Here is a 20,690-nt window from a genome sequence, read left to right on the forward strand (position 1 = left end):
TTAAAAATCCGCTTGCTTTTCAGACTCGGGATATAAACTAAATTAACAACAACAAATAACCATGAGTCCAGAAGTTGGCCCAAGATTGACTTCACCAATCTACAAGTTAACCATTTGCACCTCTTCTTTGATAGAGGCCAAATTCAACACATGGAGTTCTGAAATTATTCTAATTGCAGTTTTAAAAAATATATTTTGTTAATGAAATTTAAGTCAATCCTTTGCGGAGTTCCAGAGGCACTTCCAGAAACCTCTGTTGTTTACCCAAGCTAGCACTACAGAGTCCCCTTTCCCCCAACCAGAAACTTGAAACTTTCTCCTTATTTCCCGCGATCCCTCGTTTTTCTATCACGGATCTGTCCGGCAGACAGCGGTCAAGTTTCTTTGAGCGACAAATAGATCCACCCGCTCAGGAGAGTGCCTGTCCCCGCCCCGAACAGGTTGATTGGCAGGCCACGCTCGGAGATCCGCCAGCCGCGTAGCCCAGCTTCGTGAGAGTCCGCCCCGTCCCGCCCCGTAGGTTTGTTTTGGCTTCAGCTGCGCTCTGTGATGACGCCACGACGCTAACGCCCGAGAATGGCGGCAGCAGCGGCGGCGGCGGCGAAGTCGGTGGCCGCGGCCACTGCCTGGAGATGGCCCACAGAGCCACCGAGACGCCGAAGAGCCCGCCGCCCGCGCGAGGTGAGGCGGCCCGGCCCAGGACGACGGCCCGACGGGCGGGAGGGGCGGCCGAACTGTGGTCGTGGTCGCTTTCTGGCGCACCGGGGCCTGCCCCTGGTCAGTCCGCAGCGTCGGCCCGTGTCCCATGCGCCAGGGCCTACAGGGTTGGAGAGCAGGTCGGGCGATGGCTGCTCGGGTCCCCGGCGTCCGAGTTCGGACTGGCCTCGGAACGTGCTGTCTTGCTGGGTATCCCGTCTCTAGGCCCGCGTGGGCCTGGTGGACGTGGTCGGTTGCCCTGCCTGCTTGCTGTTTAGCCGCCCCGCGTCCAGAGCGGGTCAGGTTGATCCAACCTGGTTGTCCTTGTCCTTACTCCCTTCTCGCGCCCGGCGCCTACTCCACACTCCTCCTTTGCATCTGCCTGGGGCCGGCGGGGCAGCTGATCGCTTCCTTGTGCAGGCTGGGAAATAGCAGGTTTGAGCCCAGCTGGATTGCCTGCTTGGCAAGCTTGTCATTCCTCTACCTGCAAGGGGAAGCCTAGCCCCTCACACTTAGTCCCCCTCCATAAAGCGGCTGAAGTGATAATTCCCACCTGAAAATCTGAATAAGTCCGTCACTGCCTGAAAGTGGTTCCTTAGTGCCTTCAAGACAAAGGCCACGCTTCTTAGCAAGGCATTCAGGGCTCTTCAAAATCTGGTGAAGGCTTAACCAGCCAGTCAACACCAGAGCGCTTTTGTGCTCCCTTTACGTAGTTTATTGTTGTTAAAGCGTGTGGTGCTTCTGTTAGCTCTGGATTCATACCTTTGTGCTTTAGTATTACTAATTTTGAGACAAGGTCTCTTGCCCAAGCTGGAGTGCAATGGCTCATTCATAGCTCACTGCAGCCTTGAACTCCTGGATTCAAATGATCCTCCCACCTCAACCTCCCGAGTAGCTGAGACAACAGGCGCTCCCCTCCACGCCTGGCTAAGTTTTAACATTTTTTGTAGAGCCTGGGAGTCTGGCTTTGTTGCCAGGGCTGGCTTCAAGAGACCCTCCCGCCTAGGCTCCCAACGTATTGAGATTATTAATACAAGCGTGAGCCACTGTGCTTGGTCCCCTTGTGCTTTAGATACGCAGTTTTCTCAGTTCGCAATACGCTGCCTTCCACCCCACCGACCACCTACCAGTGTTGGAAACTTACATCTGTCCTATAAAATCCACCTGAGATGTCACTTCCTAGGAAAAAAAATCTCCCTTGCTTGACATATAACCATTAACTCCTCATATCCATGCTGCTACTATTGAGTACATCCTGTTGTGTCACATGGTGGTCTTCTGTGTGCATATGTCTGGCTCTGTGCCTGGCATAAAATAGGGGCTAGCCTCCAGTAGCATTTGCTGAATGCTGACTTATGAATGGATAGATTCAGCTGTATTTTTGAGCACCTGTCAGGGCTAGGATCTGAGATGAGCACAGCAAATGCAACGTATGTGTGTGGTAGGTGGTACAGCCTCTTAATCCTGGATAGTCCAAAATCTCCTGGGATAATTTTGTGATACAAATTCAAAAGCCTCACTGTCTGAGGTTTTTTTTCTTTTTTTTTTTTTTTTTTTTTTTTTTTTTGAGACGGAGTCTCGCTCTGTCGCCCAGGCTGGAGTGCAGTGGCCGGATCTCAGCTCACTGCAAGCTCCGCCTTCCGGGTTCGGGCCATTCTCCTGTCTCAGCCTCCTGAGTAGCTGGGACTACAGGCGCCCGCCACCTCGCCCGGCTAGTTTTTTGTATTTTTTAGTAGAGACGGGGTTTCACCGTGTTAGCCAGGATGGTCTCGATCTCCTGACCTAGTGATCCGCCCGTCTCGGCCTCCCAAAGTGCTGGGATTACAGGCTTGAGCCACCGCGCCCGGCCGGTTTTTTTTCTTTTTGAGACGGAGTTTCGCTCTTTTTGCCCAGGCTGGAGTGCAGTGGCACAATCTTGGTTCACTGCAACCTCTGTCCCCCAGGTTCAAGTGATTCTCCTGCCTCAGCCTCCAGAGTAGCTGGGATTACAGGCAAGCGCCACTACACCCAACTAATTTTTGTATTTTTAGTAGAGATGGGGTTTTACCATGTTGGCCAGGCTGGTCTCGAACTCCTGACCTCAGGTGGTCCACCTGCCTCGGCCTCCCAAAGTGCTGGGATTACAGGAATGAGCCACTATGCCCGGCTGAGATTCTTCTTTTTTTTTTTTAAACAGAGACGATGTCTTGCCATGTTGCCCCAGCTGGTGTCGAACTCCTGGGCTCAAGCAGTCCTCCCACCTTGGCCTCCCAAAGTTTTGGGGTTACAGGCAAGAGCCACTGCACCTGGCCCACTCTTTGAGATTTTGATGAAGAAGATCTGGGGTAGAAATCTGTATTTTTTTTTTTCTTTGAGACGGAGTCTCGCTGTGTCGCCCAGGCTGGAGTGCAGTGGCGCCATCTCGGCTCACTGCAAGCTCCGCCTCCTGGGTTCACGCCATTCTCCTGCCTCCATGCCATTCTCCTGCCTCAGCCTCCCTACCAGCTGGGACTACAGGCGCCCACCACCATGCCTAGCTAATTTTTTATATTTTTAGTAGAGACGTGGTTTCACCGTGTTAGCCAGGATGGTCTCAATCTCCTGACCTCGTGATCCGCCCACCTCGGCCTCCCAAAGTGTTGGGATTACAGGCGTGAGCCATCGCGCACAGCTGGAATCTGTTTTTTTTTTTTTTTGAGATGGAGTCTTGCTTTGTCACCCAGGCTGGTAGTGCAGTGGTGCGATCTCAGCTCACTGCAACCTTTGCCTCCCAGGTTCAAGCGATTCTCCTGCCTCAGCCTTCCGAGTAGCTGGGATTATAGGCACGCACCACCACACCTGGCTAATTTTTGTATTCTTAGTAGAGACGGGGTTTCATCCTGTTAGCCAGGCTGGTCTTGAACTCTTGACCTCGTGATCCACCCGTCTCAGCCTCCCAAAGTGTTGGGATTACAGGCGTGAGCCACCTCGTCCGGCAAGGTATCTGTATATTGAAAAAACTTCCCAGGTAACTTTACTGTGCTTTCTTGTTGAAGATCTTTGTCATTGCCTAAGAAAACTGTTGTCTCCTTTGTCCAGTGAGAAGGGCTTGCCTTGTGAACTCCTGTTGTCGTCTCATGCCTAGAAGCATGGGCTTTGGTGTCAGAAAGACCTGGATTCAGTTTCTGGCTTTTCTGAAATCTTGAGGTTCTCTAAGTCCTAATTTCCTTATTCAAAAATAGGAATAATCGTGCCTACTACATGTGCTTGTAGAGAGGAGTGAGATTGTACATATAAGATCCTTAGCATAGTTGGCACTCAGTTAATGGAAGCCACTTTTATTGCTAATGCTCCTCTTCGCAGAGTTTCCCTTGTCAAAAGAAGGACTTGTCTTCTTTTTTCTTTTCTTTTTTTTTTTTTGAGACGATACCTCGCTCTGTCGCCAGGCTGGAGTGCGATGGCGTGAGCTCGGCTAGCTACAACCTCCGACTCCCAGGTTCAAGCCGTTCTCCTGTCTCAGCCTCCCGAGTAGCTGGGACTACAGATGCCTGCCACCATACCCTAATTTTTTTTTTTTTTTTTTTTTTTTTTTTTTTTGAGACGGAGTTTTGCTCTTGTTGCCCAGGCTAGAATGCAATGGCGCGATCTCAGCTCACCGCAACCTCCACCTCCCAGGTTCAAGCAATTCTCCTACCTCAGCCTTCCCAAATAGCTGGGATTATAGGCATGCGCCACCAAGCCCATTGTATTTTTAGTAGAGATGGGGTTTCTCCATGTGGGTCAGGCTGGTCTCAAATTCCTGACCTCAGGTGATCCACCCACCTCGGCCTCCCAAAGTGCTGGGATTACAGGCGTGAGCCATGTTGCCCAGCTTACACACCCAGCTAATTTTTGTATTTTTAGTAGAGATGAGGTTTCACCATATTGCTCAGGCTGGTCTCAAATTCCTGACCTCAGGTGATCCACTAACCTCGGCCTCCCAAAGTGCTGGGATTACAAGCCTGAGCCACCACAACTGGCTAGAAGGTCTTGTCTTAATAAGCCTGTTTGTTCTTCAGGCTTAGTTGTGTGTAGGAAGTGCTTTGTATTATATGATTTCCTCAAGGTCATTTCTGGTCATTGGGGAAAACTGATAATAGTGTGCTTGCTTTTTTTTTTTTTTTTTTGAGACGGAGAATCTGAAGTAGGTGCTGGAGTTCTCTATCAATCACAAGTTCATAGTTAAATGAGTGAGACTTTGCTTTGGCCTTCTGTTTTACTTTGGAAGTGTGAGTTTGTAATATGGGCAACTTAGGTCCTCTTCACAGCTTCCCAGCTGTATGATGTGAATGGGCTATAGGTGTGCCAAAGTATCAACCCTTAAGCTTCACGATAGCTGAGAACAGCTGTCTCCATTGACTCCTGGGTGTTATGCAATAGTATCATTCTATCATTCTCTGTGTATATGTTGGCATGGAGAAAAATTTTTGAGAGAAAGAAGTACAGCACTGGAAGAAGGGAAGCAGTTTTGCTTGTTGAGAACTGGAGAGAGACTTATTTATTTGAACTCCCTTTCCTTCCAGGAATCTTACTCAATGAGCATTAAGCTAGTTTGTGTTGGCTAGGTCATCACTGAACTAATTCTTGGTACAGCCCTCTGTTGCCATGGTGTCTGATGTGATGCTAAGGTGGAAAAATGTGATGTTTTCATTTGCTGGGAGAACGTTTTCTTTCCAAGCTGCCACCCTTGAAATGGCCTCTCAGGGCATCCTAAGAGTCATGGATCAAGGGACTGTTGGTGTGGAGCCATCCAGGCTGTAAGTTCCTTGAGAGTAGAGACTATGGCTACCTGCTTTTTGTTTGTCACAACCTCTGGCAGAGTTCCTGACCCACAGCAGGAATTCAGTAAATATTTCTGGGTTGAACATGGAATTTTGGAAGGAGAACCCCAGGTGCATTGCCAGGGTCTATATTTCTGATGATGGCATGGTCTCACTCTGTTGCCAGGCTGGATTGCAGTGGCATAATCATAGCTCACTGCAACCTTGCCTTCCCATGTTCAAGTGACTCTCACCTCAGCCTCCTGAGTGGGACTACAGGCACACAGCACCACACCCAGCTAATTTTTTTTTGTTTTTTTGAGATGGAGTCTTGCTCTGTCGCCCAGGCTGGAGTGCAGTGGCACCATCTCGGCTCACTGGAAGCTCTGCCTCCCGGGTTCACACCATTCTCCTGCCTCAGCCTCCCAAGTAGCTGGGACTACAGGCGCACACCACCATGCCCGGCTAATTTTTTGTCTATTTTTAGTAGAGATGGGGTTTCATTCTGTTGGCCAGGGTGGTCTTGAACTCTTGACCCCATGATCCACCTTCATCAGCCTTCCAAAGTGCTGGGATTACAGGTGTGAGCCACTGCGCCCGGCCACACCCAGCTAATTTTTTTAACATTTTTTTGTAGAGAGGCCAAGACAGGCAGATCACTTGGGCTCAAGAGTTCGAGAACAGCCTGGGCAACATGGTGAAACCCTGTCTCTACTGAAAATACAAAGATTAGCCGGGCATCCTAGTTCTCGGGAGGCTGAGGCACAAGAACCACTTGAACCCAGGAGGCGGAGGCTGCAGCAAGCCGAGATTGTGCCACTGCACTCCAACCTGGGTGACAGAGTGAGACCCTATCCCGAAAAAAAAGAAAAAACTTTTTTTTCTGTAGAGACCAGGTCTTGTTATGTTGCCCAGCCTGGTTTGAAACTCCTGGCTTCAAGCAATCCTCCTGTCCTTGCCCCCAGAGTGTTGAGATTATAGGCGTGTGCCACTGCATCCAGCCTTATTTCTGGAATTATTGAGAAATTACTAACTACTTCATTTTGGTAGACAGTTTTTCTTTTTCTTTTTTTTTTTTTTTTTTGGAAATGGAGTCTCGCTCTGTTGCCCAGGCTGGAGTGCAGTGGCACGATCTTGGCTCACTGCCACCTCTGCCTTCCGGGTTCGAGCAGTTCTCTGCCTCAGCCTCCCGAGTAGCTGGGATTACAGGCACGTGCCACCATACCTGGCTAATTTTTGTGTTTTGAGTAGAGACAGGGTTTCACTGTCTTGGCCAGGCTGGGCTTGAACTCCTGACCTTGTGATCCGCCTGCCTCGACCTCCCAAAGTGCTGGGATTACAGGTGTGAGCAGCACCACCCAGCCGGTAGACAGTTTTTCAAAACATGGCAGTAGAATATGGAGATCTTTGCAGGTGACAGGTTATAAAGCTTTGCTTGGAGAGGGCAAGGTTCCTATGTTTCCTTGTCTGGAAGACATTCACAGACCCTGCCTCTATGGCCAGGAAATTGCTTCAGGATTCATCCTTGCTCCCTGCTCCGGGACCCTGGCTTTCCCCACAAATGGGGCTAGCTTTGGCAGCTTGTGAACAAACTTGCTTTGGCATTCAGATAAGAATCTGTAAAACTCAAACTTCCTTCCTTCATTGTTGAGGATACTTACAGGGTGTCCAAAGAGTGTGGCTATGGTTTAACCACCGATCTGGCCTCTTCAAAATTTCTGAGGTTCTCTTTGCCTTGCAGCAAAGAGAAATCCAAGAGCCAGACCACATTTCTTTTCTTTTCTTTTTTTTTTTTGAGATGGAGTCTCGCTCTGTCGCCCAGGCTGGAGTGCAGTGGCGTGATCTCGACTCACTGCAACCTCTACCTTCCAGGTTCAAGCGATTTTTCAGCCTCAGCCTCCCGAGTATCTGAGATTCCAGGTGTTCACCACCACACTCGGCTAATTTTTTTGTATTTTTAGTAGAGATGGGGTTTCACCATGTTGGACAGGTGGTTTCAAACTCCTGATCTCAAGTGATCCACTTGCCTCAGCCTCCCAGAGTGCTAGGGTTACAGGCAGGAGCCACTGTGCCCGGCCTGTTTTTCTTTTTCTTTCTTTTTCTTTTTTTTTCTTCTTCGGAGTGTTGCCCTGTCGCTCAGGCTGGAGTGCAGTGGCATGATCTCAGCTCACTGCAACCTCCGCTTCCCAGGGTCAAACGATTCTCCTCCCTCAGCTTCTGAGTAGCTGGGATTACAGGCACCCACCACGATGCCTGGAAATTTTTTTGTATTTTTAGTAGAGACGGGTTTCACCATGTTGGCCAGGCTGATCTTGTACTCCTGACCTCAGGTGATCTGCCCGCCTTGGCCTCCCAAAGTGCTGGGATTACAGGCGTGAGCCACTGCACCCGGCCAGACCACATTTCATTTGCTCTGAGTTCAGCACTTTGATAAATACCAAGGGAGTTCTGGAAACCTGAGAATGGCCCCTTCCCTCAAGGGTCTGACAGCTGTAGTGATCAAAGGCCGTCCGGAATAGAGCAGTGAGCAGCGTGACTCAGATTATAGTTAGAATGGAGGTTTCTAAAGCAGACCTTTCGGGAAAGATCCTCAGGAAAGCTTTGTGGGTTCATCAACTCAGTGGCATGGGGAAGGTTCGAGGCCTGGACTGGATGAGGCCCAGCACTGCTGGAGTCTTTCCTGAGTGCTAGAAGGAGCCCCAGATGGGGAACTAGGAGATTTGGGTCCAAGATGCTTCGTCACCACCGTCTGAGTGGCTTTGGACGAGTCTCTTTACCTCTCCTGGACTGTCATTTCTGTAGAGTGTCAGTGAGGATGATAATGCTGAATGCTTACACTCATTGCCACACTGTCCAATGTGCATGCCTTCCTTGAAGAGTGCTTTGGACCAGGCTGGGAGTTGAAGGTTTGGAGGCGGACTCTAGAGAGTTGGGTACTTTCTGCAAGATGACATAGTGTGACCCTCCTGGGAAGTCTCTCTTTCTGAAGCTTCCTTACTCATCCTTGCCCACCCCTACACCCACCATGGTCACTGGGCTAGAGGCACACACAAGAGATGCTGGGAACAGGAAAAGGCTCTGCTTTTCTTCCTAGGAGCTTTACCAGCCACCTCCCGTGTCATAGAGTCTGCATTTTCACCTGACCACAGTGTGGAGAGGGAGTTTAACAGATGTGATGGCCGGGCGCGGTGGCTCAAGCCTGTAATCCCAGCACTTTGGGAGGCTGAGATGGGACGGGCGGATCACGAGGTCAGGAGATCGAGACCATCCCGGCTAACACGGTGAAACCCCGTCTTTACTAAAAAAAAATAACAAAAAACTAGCCAGGCATGGTGGCAGGTTCCTGTAGTCCCAGCTACTGGGGAGGCTGAGGCAGGAGAATGGCGTAAACCCAGGAGGCAGAGCTTGCAGTGAGCTGAGATCCGGCCACCGCACTCCAGCCTGGGCGACAGAACGAGACTCCGTCTCAAAAAAAAAAAAAAACAGATGTGATGGGACTGTGGAGCAGCTGTGATCACCTGGGGGCTGTTGCCCATGATCTCCACCTCTTAGCCAGCACCCTCTCTTGTCCACTTTCTTTTTTTTTTTTTTTTCCCCTCTCTTGGCCAATTTAGTCTAATATCATCCTCCAGTTTCAATCTGTAGTTGGGATGGTGGAGTACCTGCATCAGCCTGTCTTTACAGAGTTTCTGATTGGAATCAATGGGAGAGAAACTGTGTCCCAGGAAAAGAAAAGGAAGGTCAGAGGGAAAATCCTTGACTCTCTTACTGCCGACTGACTTTATTTATTTATCTATTTATTTTTATTTATTTTTTTCTTTTTTTTTTTTTGAGACGGAGTCTTGCTCTGTCGCCCACGCTGGAGTGCAGTGGCCAGATCTCAGCTCACTGCAAGCTCCGCCTCCCGGGTTTACGCCATTCTCCTGCCTCAGCCTCCCGAGTAGCTGGGACTACAGGGGCCCGCCACCGCGCCCGGCTAGTTTTTTGTATTTTTTAATAGAGGCGGGGTTTCACCATGTTAGCCAGGATGGCTTCGATCTCCTGACTTCGTGATCCGCCCGTCTCGGCCTCCCAAAGTGCCGGGATTACAGGCTTGAGCCACCGCGCCCGGCCTATTTATTTATTTTTTGAGACAGAGTCTCGTTCTGTCGCTCAGGCTGGAGTGCAGTGGCGCGATCTTGGCTCACTACAAGCTCTGCCTCCCGGGTTCAAGCAATTCTCCTGCCTCAGCCTCCTGAGTAGCTGGGATTATAGGCACCTGCCACCTTACCTGGCTAATTTTTGTCTTTTTTAGTAGAGACGGGGTTTCACCCTGTTAGCCAGGATGGTCTCAATCTCCTGACCTCGTAATCTGCCCGCCTCAGCCTCCCAAAGTGCTGGGATTACAGGCGTGAGCCACCGCGCCTGGCCTATTTATTTTTGAAGAGACAGAGTTTTGCTGTGTCGCCCAGGCTGGAGTGCAGTGGCGCAATCTCGGCTCACTGCAACCTCCGCCTCCTGGGTTCAAGCAGTTCTCCTGCCTCAGCCTCCCGAGTAGCTGCGACTACAGGCGCATGCCACTACGCCTGGCTAATTTTTTTTTGTATTTTAGCAGAGATGGGGTTTCACCGTGTTGCCCAGGCTGGCTCAAACTCCTGAGCTCAGGCAATCCACCTGCCTCAGCCTCCCAAAGTGCTAGCATTACAGGCATGAGCCACTGTGCCCAGCCTATTTTTTTTTTGGAGACAGGGTCTTGCTCTGTCGCCCAGGCTGGAGTGCTGTGGCACAAACAGCACATTGCAGCCTCAACTTCCCTGGCTCAAGCGATCCTCCCACCTCAGCCTCCTGAGTATCTGGGACTACAGGTGCATGCCACCATGCCTGACTAATTTTTTGTAGAGATGGGGTCTTACTACGTTGCCCTGGCTGGTCTCAGACTCCAGGGCTCAAGCAGTCTTTCCACCTTGGCCTCCCAAAGTGCTAGGATCACAGTGTCAACCACTGTGTCCTGGTGCTGACTTACTTTTGATCCCTGTGCAGGCTTTGTTTGTTTGAAGTGAAAAGTCAGGCCAGGTGCAGTGGCTCACCCCTGTAATCCCAACACTTTAGGAGGCAGGGTGGGCGGATCACTTGAGGCCAGGAGTTCAAGACCAGTGGCCAACGTGTCGTAACGCTGTCTCTACTAAAAATACAAAAATTAACCAGGCATGATGGCACATGCCTATAATCAGCTACTTGGGAGGCTAAGGCACGAGAATCATTTGAACTTGGAAAGCAGAGGTTGCAGTGAGCTGAGATTGTGTCACTGCACTTCAACTTAGGTGATAAAGCGAGACTCCATCTCAAAAAAAAAAAAAAAGTAAAAATGAATTGAAAAGTTAGGCCTTTTGTTTTTTGTTTTTTGGAGACAGTCTCGCTCTCTCACCCAGGCTGGAGTGCAGTGGTGCGGTCTCGGCTCACTGCAACCTCCGCCTCCCTGGTTCAAGTGATTCTCCTACCTCAGCCTCCTGAGTAGCTGCGATGACAGGTGTGCACCACCATGCTCTGCTAATTTTTATATTTTTAGTAGAGACGGGGTTTCACTGTGTTAGCCAGAATGGTCTTGATCTCCTGACCTTGTGATCTACCTGCCTCAGCCTCCCAAAGTGCTGGGATTACAGGTGTGAGCCACCACGCCCGGCCGGCTATTTTTTTTTTTTTTTTAGTATTTCTAGTAGAGACGGGGTTTCACCGTGTTAGCCAGGATTGTCTCGATCTCCTGACCTTGTAATCTGCCCGCCTCGGCCTCCCAAAGTGTTAGGATTATAGGCGTGAGTCACCACACCCAGCCGAATTCAGGCCTTTGACTCACTGTAATCTGATGGTCTCTGTGGGTTCTCTATGGCCCTCAAGATGCCACAGTAAAACCTGCTTGGGCCTCCCTCTGCCACCTATGATGGGATCTGCTGCAAACTTCACAAGAGTGTGAGGAGGTGTCAGTGTTGCCCCATGGCCCCAAGCACTATCCTTGGGCAGCCCTGGAGTCCCTGACTCTGATCAGCTCTTTTCAGACATCAGGTTCTATATCCAGAAACCCACAGTAAATGTCACATGCATGGTCCACATGCACACCACACATCCAAAACTGAACTCTTTACACTGCTTCCCAAATCTGTGCTTCCTGCTACACTCCTGACCACTTGCCCCTGAGCTGTGCAAGGAACTGGGTGCTGTCCTCATTCTTCCCTTCCGCCCAGCATGGAAGTTCTGCTGCTGTTATCTCTCGATTCTACTCTACTGTTTGGGGCACTACATTCTTTTTTTTATTTTCCTTTTTAAAACAGGGTCTTGCTCTGTCACCCAGGCTGGAGTGCAGTGGTGTGATCATAGCTCACTGCAGCCTTGATCTCTTGGGCTCAAGCAATCTTCCTGCCTTAGCCTCCAAAGTAACTGGGACTACAGGTGCATACCATCATACCCAGCTGATTTTTTTTTTTTTTTTTTTTTTTTTTGAGACGGAGTCTCACTCTGTTGCCCAGGCTGGAATGCGGTGGTGTGATCTCGGCTCACTGCAACCTACGCCTCCCAGGTTCAAGCAATTCTCCTGCCTCAGCCTCCAGATTAGCTGGGATTGCAGGCGCCTGCCACAATGCCTGGCTAGTTTTTGTATTTGTATTTGTATTTTTTTACATATTTTTTGAGACAGAGTCTCACTGTGTCATCCAGGCTGGTGTGCAGTGGTGCAGTCTTGGCTCATTGTAACCTCCGCCTCCCGGGTTCAAGTAATTCTTCTGCCTCAGCCTCCCGAGTAGCTAGGATTACAGGCATGCGCCACCACACCCAGCTAATAATTTTTTTTTTTTTTTTTTTTTTTTTGAGACGGAGTCTCGCTCTGTCGCCCAGGCTGGAGTGCAGTGGCCAGATCTCAGCTCACTGCAAGCTCCGCCTCCCGGGTTCCCGTCATTCTCCTGCCTCAGCCTCCCGAGTAGCTGGGACCACAGGCGCTGCCACCTCGCCCGGCTAATTTTTTGTGTTTTTAGTAGAGACGGGGTTTCGCCGTGTTAGCCAGGATGGTCTCGATCTCCTGACCTTGTGATCCGCCCGTCTCGGCCTCCCAAAGTGCTGGGATTACAGGCTTGAGCCACCGCGCCCGGCCATATTTTTGTATTCTTTTGGTAGAGATGGGGTTTTACTATATTGGTCAGACTGGTCTCGAGCTCCTGATCTTATGATCCGCCCACCTCGACCTCCCAAAAGTGCTGGGATTACAGGTCTGAGCCACCGCGCCCAGCCTAATTTTTGTATTTTTAGTAGAGACAGAGTTTCTCCATGTTGGTCAGGCTGGTCTCAAACTCCCAACCTCAGGTGATTCACCTGCCTCAGCCTCCCAAAGTGCTAGGATTACAGGCGTGAGCCACCGTGCCCAGCCTACCCAGCTAATTTTGTAATCTTTTGTAGAGACAGGGTCTCACTGTGTTGTCCAGGCGAGTCTCGAACTCCTGCACTCAAGCTATCCCCGGAACCTCAGCCTCCCAAAGAGTTGGGATTACTCCCAAAGTGCTGGGATTACTCCCAGTGCTGGGATGACCACACCTGGCCAATGGGACACCATACTCTTACTCGTCTTTTTTTTTTTTTTTTTTTTGAGACAGAGTCTCACTCTGTCGCCCAGGCTGGAGTGCAGTGGTGCAATCTCTGCTCAGTGCAACCTCCGCCTCCCGGGTTCACGCCATTCTCCTGCCTTAGCCTCCCGCATAGGTGGGAATACAGGTGCCTGCCACCACGCCCAGCTAATTTTTTGTATTTTTAGTGGAGACAGGGTTTCACCGTGTTAGCCACTATGATCTTGATCTCCTGACCTCGTGATCCGCCCGCCTCGACCTCCCAAAGTGCTGGGATTAAAGGCATGAGTCACCACGCCCAGCTCTTACTGGCCCTTTTAATCCACTTTGACCCTCCTCCAGGTCAACCTCATCCTTCTCTCTAAACACAGATCTGACTGCCTCTTTTCTCGTAAACGCTTTCATAGCTCTCCTTCACTTCCCAGGAAGGTCCTGGTCCTCACTTGTGTTGCTCTCCAGAACCAGCTTCTGCTGACCTTCTATAACTTCATCTCCACATTCCTGCCTTTATACCACCAAATTGCCCATTCCTAGACACAGGATGTTACTCTGGGTTTCTGAGCCTTTACAGTGTGTTATTCTCTCTCCCTGAAACACCATTCCTACCTTTCCTCATCTGACTCATTCTTGCTTCAAAATTCAGCATGGAGGTTACCTCCTTCAGGAAGGTTTTCCTAACCCCGGCTTCACTCTACGTTATCTACTGTTGGTTCTTAAACTTAACACTTACCGTGTTATATTGAAATTATGTTTTTGGCTGGTCGCAGTGGCTCACACCTGTTATCCGAGCACTTTGGAAAGCCAAAGCTGGCAGATCACCTGAGGTCAGGATTTGGAGACCAACCTGGCCAACATGAAACCCTTTCTCTCAATTACCCAGGCGAGATGGCAGGTGCCTGTAATCCCAGCTGCTTGTGAGCCTGAGGCATGAGAATCGCTTGAACTTGGGAGACAGAAGCTGCAGTTAGCTGAGGTTGTGCCTCTGCACTCCAGCCTGGGTGAAGGAGACTCTGTCTCAAAAAAAGAAAAAAAAAAATCATCTCTTTTTATGCTTCTCTCTTTTTTTAGATTGTGAGTCAGTTGACCATGTTCTACTTGTTTGTGTGTGTGTGTGTGTGTGAAAATATAACCTACATTGGACCATGTTTTATTTATTCCTGTGCCCCTGGTATCTACTAGATATTTAATAAATGTTTTATTTGAATTGATCATTCGTCTTCCAGTTCTGTGTGTCATAATTTTTTTTCTTTTTGACAGAGTTTCGCTGTTGTTGCCCAGGCTGGAGTTCTATGGAGTGATCTCGGCTCACTCCAACCTCTGCCTCCTGGGTTCAAATGATTCTCCTGCCTCAGCCTCCCAAGTAGCTGGGATTGCAGGCATGTGCCACCAAGCCCGGCTAATTTTGTATTTCTAGTAGAGACGGGGTTTCACGATGTTGGCCAGGCTGGTCTTGAACTCCCGACCTCTGGTGATCCGCCCGCCTTGGCCTCCCAAAGTGCTGGGATTACAGGCGTGAGCCACCGCACCCAGCCTGTTTTTTTTGGAGATGGACTCTCTCTTTGTCGCCCAGGCTGGAGTACAGTGGCCGGATCTCAGCTCACTGCAAGCTCCGCCTCCCGGGTTCACGCCATTCTCCTGCCTCAGCCTCCCAAGTAGCTGGGACTACAGGCGCCCGCCACCTCGCCTGGCTAATTTTTTGTATTTTTTAGTAGAGACGGGGTTTCACCGTGTTAGCCAGGATGGTCTCGATCTCCTGACCTCGTGATCCACCCGCCTCGGCCTCCCAAAGTGCTGGGATTACAAACGTGAGCCACTGTGCCCAGCCTTTTTTTTTTCTTTTAAGACAGATCTCGCTCTGTTGCCCGGGCTGGAGTGCAGTGGCGCAGTCTTGGCTCAGTGCAACCTTCACCGGGTTCAAGTGATTCTTCTGCCTCAGCCTCCCTAGTAGCTGGGGTTACAAACAGGTGTGCATCACCACACCCAGCTAATGTTTTTTTTTTTTAGTAGAGACGAGGTTTTACCATGTTGCCTAGGCTGGTCTTGAACTCTGGACTTCAAGTGATCCGCCCACCTCGGCCTCCCAAAGTGCTGGGATTACAGGCGTGAGCCACTGGGCTCAGCCTGTGTGTCATAATTAATAGGAAATCCTTAGCTCTCTTCAACCCTTGGAGCACTCGGGTAGACATAGAGAAGAGCCCTCTCGTTAGAAAGGTTGTACCTCTGGAAAGCAGTAACTTCAGCACTGCACCTTGTCCGGGGCCCCACCAGCCCCAGGGTATTGTTCATGGTTGGAACATCTCTGGGAATCAAACTGGAAGGGCTCCTGAATCCCCATCGTAAGGAAGCAAAATAACCCTGATCTTCATCCTGAGTTAAATCTGAGTGAAACTGCCAGTGTCGTCTCTGAGCTCAAGCCCCTCTGACTCTTTTTTTTTTTTTTTTTTGAGATGGAGTCTCACTCTTTTGCCCAGGCTAGAGTGGGGTGGCACAATGTCAGCTCACAGCAACCTCTTGCCTCTCGGGTTCAAGCGATTCTTGCCCAAGTAGCTGGGATTACAGGCGCCCGTCACCACGCCCAGCTAATTTTTATACTTTTAGTAGAAATGGGGTTTTACCATGTTGGCCAGGCTGACCTCAAACTCCTGACCTCAGGTGATCTGCCTGCCTCGGCCTTCCAAAGTGATGGGATCACAGGCATGAGCCACCATGCCCGGCCCCGCCTCTGACTCTTGAATGAAGACCAGGCAAGTTTTGCAGTCACCAGGTGGTGTGTGCTGAGGCTTGTGGTCCCAAGTTCACTGGAGTTGATTACAGCAGCTCTGGGCCTTGTGTGGGATTTCAGCCATCCATGTAGTGTGCTGGGGAAGTGAGAGACCCTGGAATAGGGAGTTAAACTGCTAGGGTGGGGACGGTGCATTAGCGAAGGAGTGGAAGCCTTCCAGGAGAATGAGGGAGAGCCCCAGGGAAGTGGTTTGTTGTTTGTTGCAGAGGGACCAACCCCTGTAGGAAGCCCAGAGGGCTGGGAAAGATATCCATGAAGGATGCCTTGGAGAAGCAGCTTTCTGAGCCCTGGTGGGTGATGGTGTTAGAGAGCAGGCCTCCAACACTTCACACCCCCATTTTGGAAAAGATGAGTCAGAATAATAAGAGGAATGATTTTAACATTTTAGAAACATGGGACTTCAACTAGGATAAGGGGCCCAGGCAGAGGAGTGAGGAGGGTGGGCGCCCTGACGGCTGAGGCTGTGCGTGTTCCTGCCCCCTCTCAGGGTTGAAGAGCAGCATGAGACTGAGGCCCAGGGATATATGAGTCAAAGCCGTGATGTGGCTGGGCGTGATGGCTCACACCTGTAATCCCAGCACTTCGGGAGGCTGAGGCGGGCGGATCACGAGGTCAGGAGATTGAGACCATCCTGGTTAACATGGTGAAACCCCGTCTCTATTAAAAAAAAATACAAAAAATTAGCTGGGCGTGGTGGTGGGCGCCTGTAGTCCCAGCTACTTGGGAGGCTGAGGCAGGAGAATGGCGTGAACCCGGGTGGCGGAGCTTGCAATGAGCAGAGACCGTGCGCCACTGCACTCAAGCCTGGGTGACAGAGCGAGACTCCGTATCAAAAAAAAAAAAAGAAGCCGTGATGCTCGGGCCATCTTTTCAGCTAGACCCTATGTTGAGTCTGGGCTCTTGAACAGCAAAGCTATACTCCTGACCAGGGAAATAAATGAGAGCCAGGACTTCGGTTTTTTGTTTGTTTGTTTGAGACAGAGTCTCGCTCTGTCACCCATGCTGGAGTGCAGTGGTGCAATCTCAGCTCACTGCAACCTCCACCTCCTGGGTTCAATCAATTCTTGTGCCTCAGCCTCCCGAGTAGCTGGGATTACAGGTGTATGCCACCGTGACCGGCTAATTTTTGTAATTTTAGTAGAGACGGGTTTTCACCATGTTGGCCAGGCTGGTCTTGAACTCCTGACCTTAGGTAATCCACTTGCCTCAGCTTCCCGAGGTGTTGGGATTACAAGTGTGAGCCATCACGCCTGGCTAGGAGTTTGGTTTTAATGAGACTGGGTTTCTGGAGAGGGAGAGCTGAGGAGGACGGCTGGTTTCCTTAGAGTTGTCCTGGCTGTGCTGACTTGTTCTCTCTTTGTGTGTAGGTGTAGACGGGGCACTGCCTTCAGAGCAGGTCCTGCCAGCCTCGCTGGAGAGGATGCCCTCGTGTCCGTGATGGGCTGTGGGACAAGCAAGGTCCTTCCCGAGCCACCCAAGGATGTCCAGCTGGATCTGGTCAAGAAGGTGGAGCCCTTCAGTGGCACTAAGAGTGATGTGTACAAGCACTTCATCACAGAGGTGGACAGTGTTGGCCCTGTCAAAGCTGGGTTCCCAGCAGCAAGTCAATATGCACACCCCTGTCCCAGTCCCCCGACTGCTGGCCACACGGAGCCTCCCTCAGAACCACCACGCAGGGCCAGGGTAGCTAAGTACAGGGCCAAGTTTGACCCACGTGTGACAGCTAAGTATGACATCAAGGCCCTAATTGGCCGAGGCAGCTTCAGCCGAGTGGTACGTGTAGAGCACCGGGCAACCCGGCAGCCATATGCCATCAAGATGATTGAGACCAAGTACCGGGAGGGACGGGAGGTGTGTGAGTCGGAGCTGCGTGTGCTGCGTCGGGTGCGTCATGCTAATATCATCCAGCTGGTGGAGGTGTTCGAGACGCAGGAGCGGGTGTACATGGTGATGGAGCTGGCCACTGGTGGAGAGCTCTTTGACCGCATCATTGCCAAGGGCTCCTTCACCGAGCGTGATGCCACACGGGTGCTACAGATGGTGCTGGATGGCGTCCGGTATCTGCACGCACTGGGCATCACACACCGAGACCTCAAACCTGAGAATCTGCTCTACTACCATCCAGGCACTGACTCTAAGATCATCATCACCGACTTTGGCCTGGCCAGTGCTCGCAAGAAGGGTGACGACTGCTTGATGAAGACCACCTGTGGCACGCCTGAGTACATTGCCCCAGAAGTCCTGGTCCGCAAGCCCTACACCAACTCAGTGGACATGTGGGCGCTGGGCGTCATTGCCTACATCCTACTCAGTGGCACCATGCCGTTTGAGGACGACAACCGTACCCGGCTGTACCGGCAGATCCTCAGGGGCAAGTACAGTTACTCTGGGGAGGTGAGTCTGTGCTGCCCTGTCCCGGCATGTTGGGGAGGCACCTGCGGGGGCAGGTATTTCCTGCAGCTCTGTCAGAGGTACGTCCTCAGGGCCATGCTCATGAGGGCCAGGCAGGTCATGTAAAAGGGACAAAGTGAGACTATCACAGTGTAGTTTGGGTTCCCTCAAGGTGAGCCCTGAGACAAGGGCTTGGGAGCAGATAGTTTATTTAGGATGTGATTTGAGTAACTGCAAGTGAAGGAGTGGGGAAAGCGAGGCAGGAAAGGGAGAAAGTCAGTAGAGTAGATTGAGAAGTGGCTGCCACTGTGGGCCACTGGAGACCATGGTAATAACCATGTGGAACGTGCCTCACAGTTGTACCACCAAAGAGCAGGAACGTGAGTTTCTTTCTTTCTTTCTTTTTTTTTTTTATCCACCGACTCCTGTACTTCATGGGTTGAGAATTTCTTTGAGGGCACTAAATCCCTGGTGCTTCTGGGCTGTCCTGATACTAACTAGTGCTAGAGAAAGTCTTTAGGCAGAGAAGCAGAGAGATGCAGGCACTGGCGGTGGGAAGCTGTTGCCAGGCACCAAGCAGTGTGCCACAGCTGCAGATGAGCTCAGAGGTGGGCTGAAAGTATGTGGGTATCTGCATCTGCTCTGTGGGGCCCCAGCCAAGCTAGACTGAACATGCCCATCTCAGAAAGCAGCTTCTCATCTCTGTCCAGTTTTGCCACACAGTGAGGACCTCATGTGTCCATATCTGATTTTTTTTTAGAAGAGAAGCCAGAAAATCTGATCTTTTATTTTTTGAGATGGAGTCTTGCTCTGTTGCCCAGGCTGGAGTGCAGTGGCACAATCTTGGCTCATTGTAATCTCCACCTCCTGGGTCCGAGCGATTCTCCTGCCTCAGCCTCCTAAGTGGCTGGGATTACAGACCTGGGATTACAGGCCCGCACCACCTCGCCCAGCTAATTTTTGCATTTTTAGTAGAGATGAGGTTTCGCCATGTTGGCCAGGCTGGTCTCGAACTCCAGACCTCAGGTGATCTGCCCGCCTTGGCCTCCCAAAGTTTTGGGATTACAGGTGTGAGCCACTGCACCCGGCCAGAAAGTCTAATCTTAAAATGTTAGAATATTCTGATTCACATATTTAAGCAGCTTCTTGTGCGCCAACAAACAGTAACCTGCAGGTCAGATTCAACCGCCAGGCCATCAGTTTGTGTCTTTGGATCCATTGATAGTCCTGATACCTCCCAAAATGTGTGAGGTTTCAGCACCGTTGGGAGCCGAAGGAAGGTACAGAAAAAGTGAGGGCTGATTGGTCCTTAGGAAGGATGCTGACTGGGTAGAAGACAAGGCTGACCGTAGGAAGCAGCAAGCATGGCAGCTGGAGCCTAGTGGTGTGCTGGGAAGGCTGTGAAGAAGAGAGTATGTGTCAGCTTTATGTGGGAGGGAGGTGAGCTTGGCAGGATGACAAGATTTTGCCCAGGCAGTGAGAGCTCCCTCTTCTAGGGGGCTCCCCATAGAGTGTTTCTCTCAGACATGGACCTGCTGAGGTGCTATCTGTGCCTCTTGTACATCTTCTGTAGAAGGGAAGGAGCTCTGGAAGAGCTCCCTTCTGTGGCCCAGCTTTCCTCCCAGGGGTATGGGCTGGACCCTCTCTGGCCCCAGCCAGCATTTCCTTCAAGAGTCACCCAACAGCTGGCCAGGTGCGGTGGCTCACACCTGTAATCCCAGAACTTTGGGAGGCCGAGACAGGTGGATTACTGGAAGTCAGGAGTTTAAGACCAGCCTGGCCAACATGGTGAAACCTTATCTCTACTGAAAACACAAAATTAGCCAGGTGTGGCAATGGGCACCTATAATCCCAGCTACTCGGGAGGCTGAGGTAAGAGAATCACTTGAACCCGGGAGGCAGAGGTTGCAGTAAACCGAGGCTGTGCCATTGCACTCCAGCCTGGGCAAAAAGAGTAAAACTCCGTCTCAAAAAAAAAAAAAAAGTCACCTAACAGCCTCATGCCACTTACTTTGCCTTTAGCACTTGAGGTCCTGTGCTGTATCACCTTCCCTGACAGCTTCCAGATGTGGCTATGGGATCCATTGAGGACTTCCTCCTGCTGGGGAGGGGGTTGGCATTCCCTAGGGGCATCCCCATGTTATGCCTCTCAAAGGTGGCACAAGGAAGGGAGGGAAGCTTTCCTCCTCAGGCTGGCTCTGTTGCAGGCACAGGGGATGGTGTTTGTTTGTACCACTCTTAGGAGATGGTTGAGTAGGCGTCAGGCAGGTGGTGAAGATTTATACCAGTAACTGGGATCTGTGGGCCTAAGGGTGAAGGGGCCACTGTAGACCACCAGGTGCTTACTGCAGAGTGGTCAGCCTTGTGGAGAACTCAGTCCTGGCCCACTGTCATTCTCAGGTTTTAAGTGGACAGGTGAGTTCTGCAGAAAATCTGTCACATGCTTATAGCACTGGGCGATAAATGGGACCATACTGGTACTGA

General features: G+C 50.9%; 1 protein-coding gene across 2 annotated transcripts in view; it reads left to right on the forward strand.

The window, feature by feature from the left end:
• Positions 1 to 527: 527 nt before the first annotated feature.
• Positions 528 to 20,690, forward strand: part of LOC105491399 (protein serine kinase H1) — a 38,402-nt gene continuing 18,239 nt past the window's right edge. For both annotated transcript variants that reach the window (XR_011616539.1, XM_011757773.2), the window contains exons 1-2: positions 528 to 681; positions 17,183 to 18,209. Coding sequence is in view for 1 of the 2 variants with exons in the window: in XM_011757773.2 (XP_011756075.1) it covers positions 17,253 to 18,209 (957 nt within the window). In the remaining variant the exon portion in view is untranslated. The remainder of the gene's footprint in view (positions 682 to 17,182; positions 18,210 to 20,690) is intronic.

Source organism: Macaca nemestrina, chromosome 18, assembly GCF_043159975.1.
Source record: "Macaca nemestrina isolate mMacNem1 chromosome 18, mMacNem.hap1, whole genome shotgun sequence".
NCBI lineage: Eukaryota > Metazoa > Chordata > Mammalia > Primates > Cercopithecidae > Macaca > Macaca nemestrina.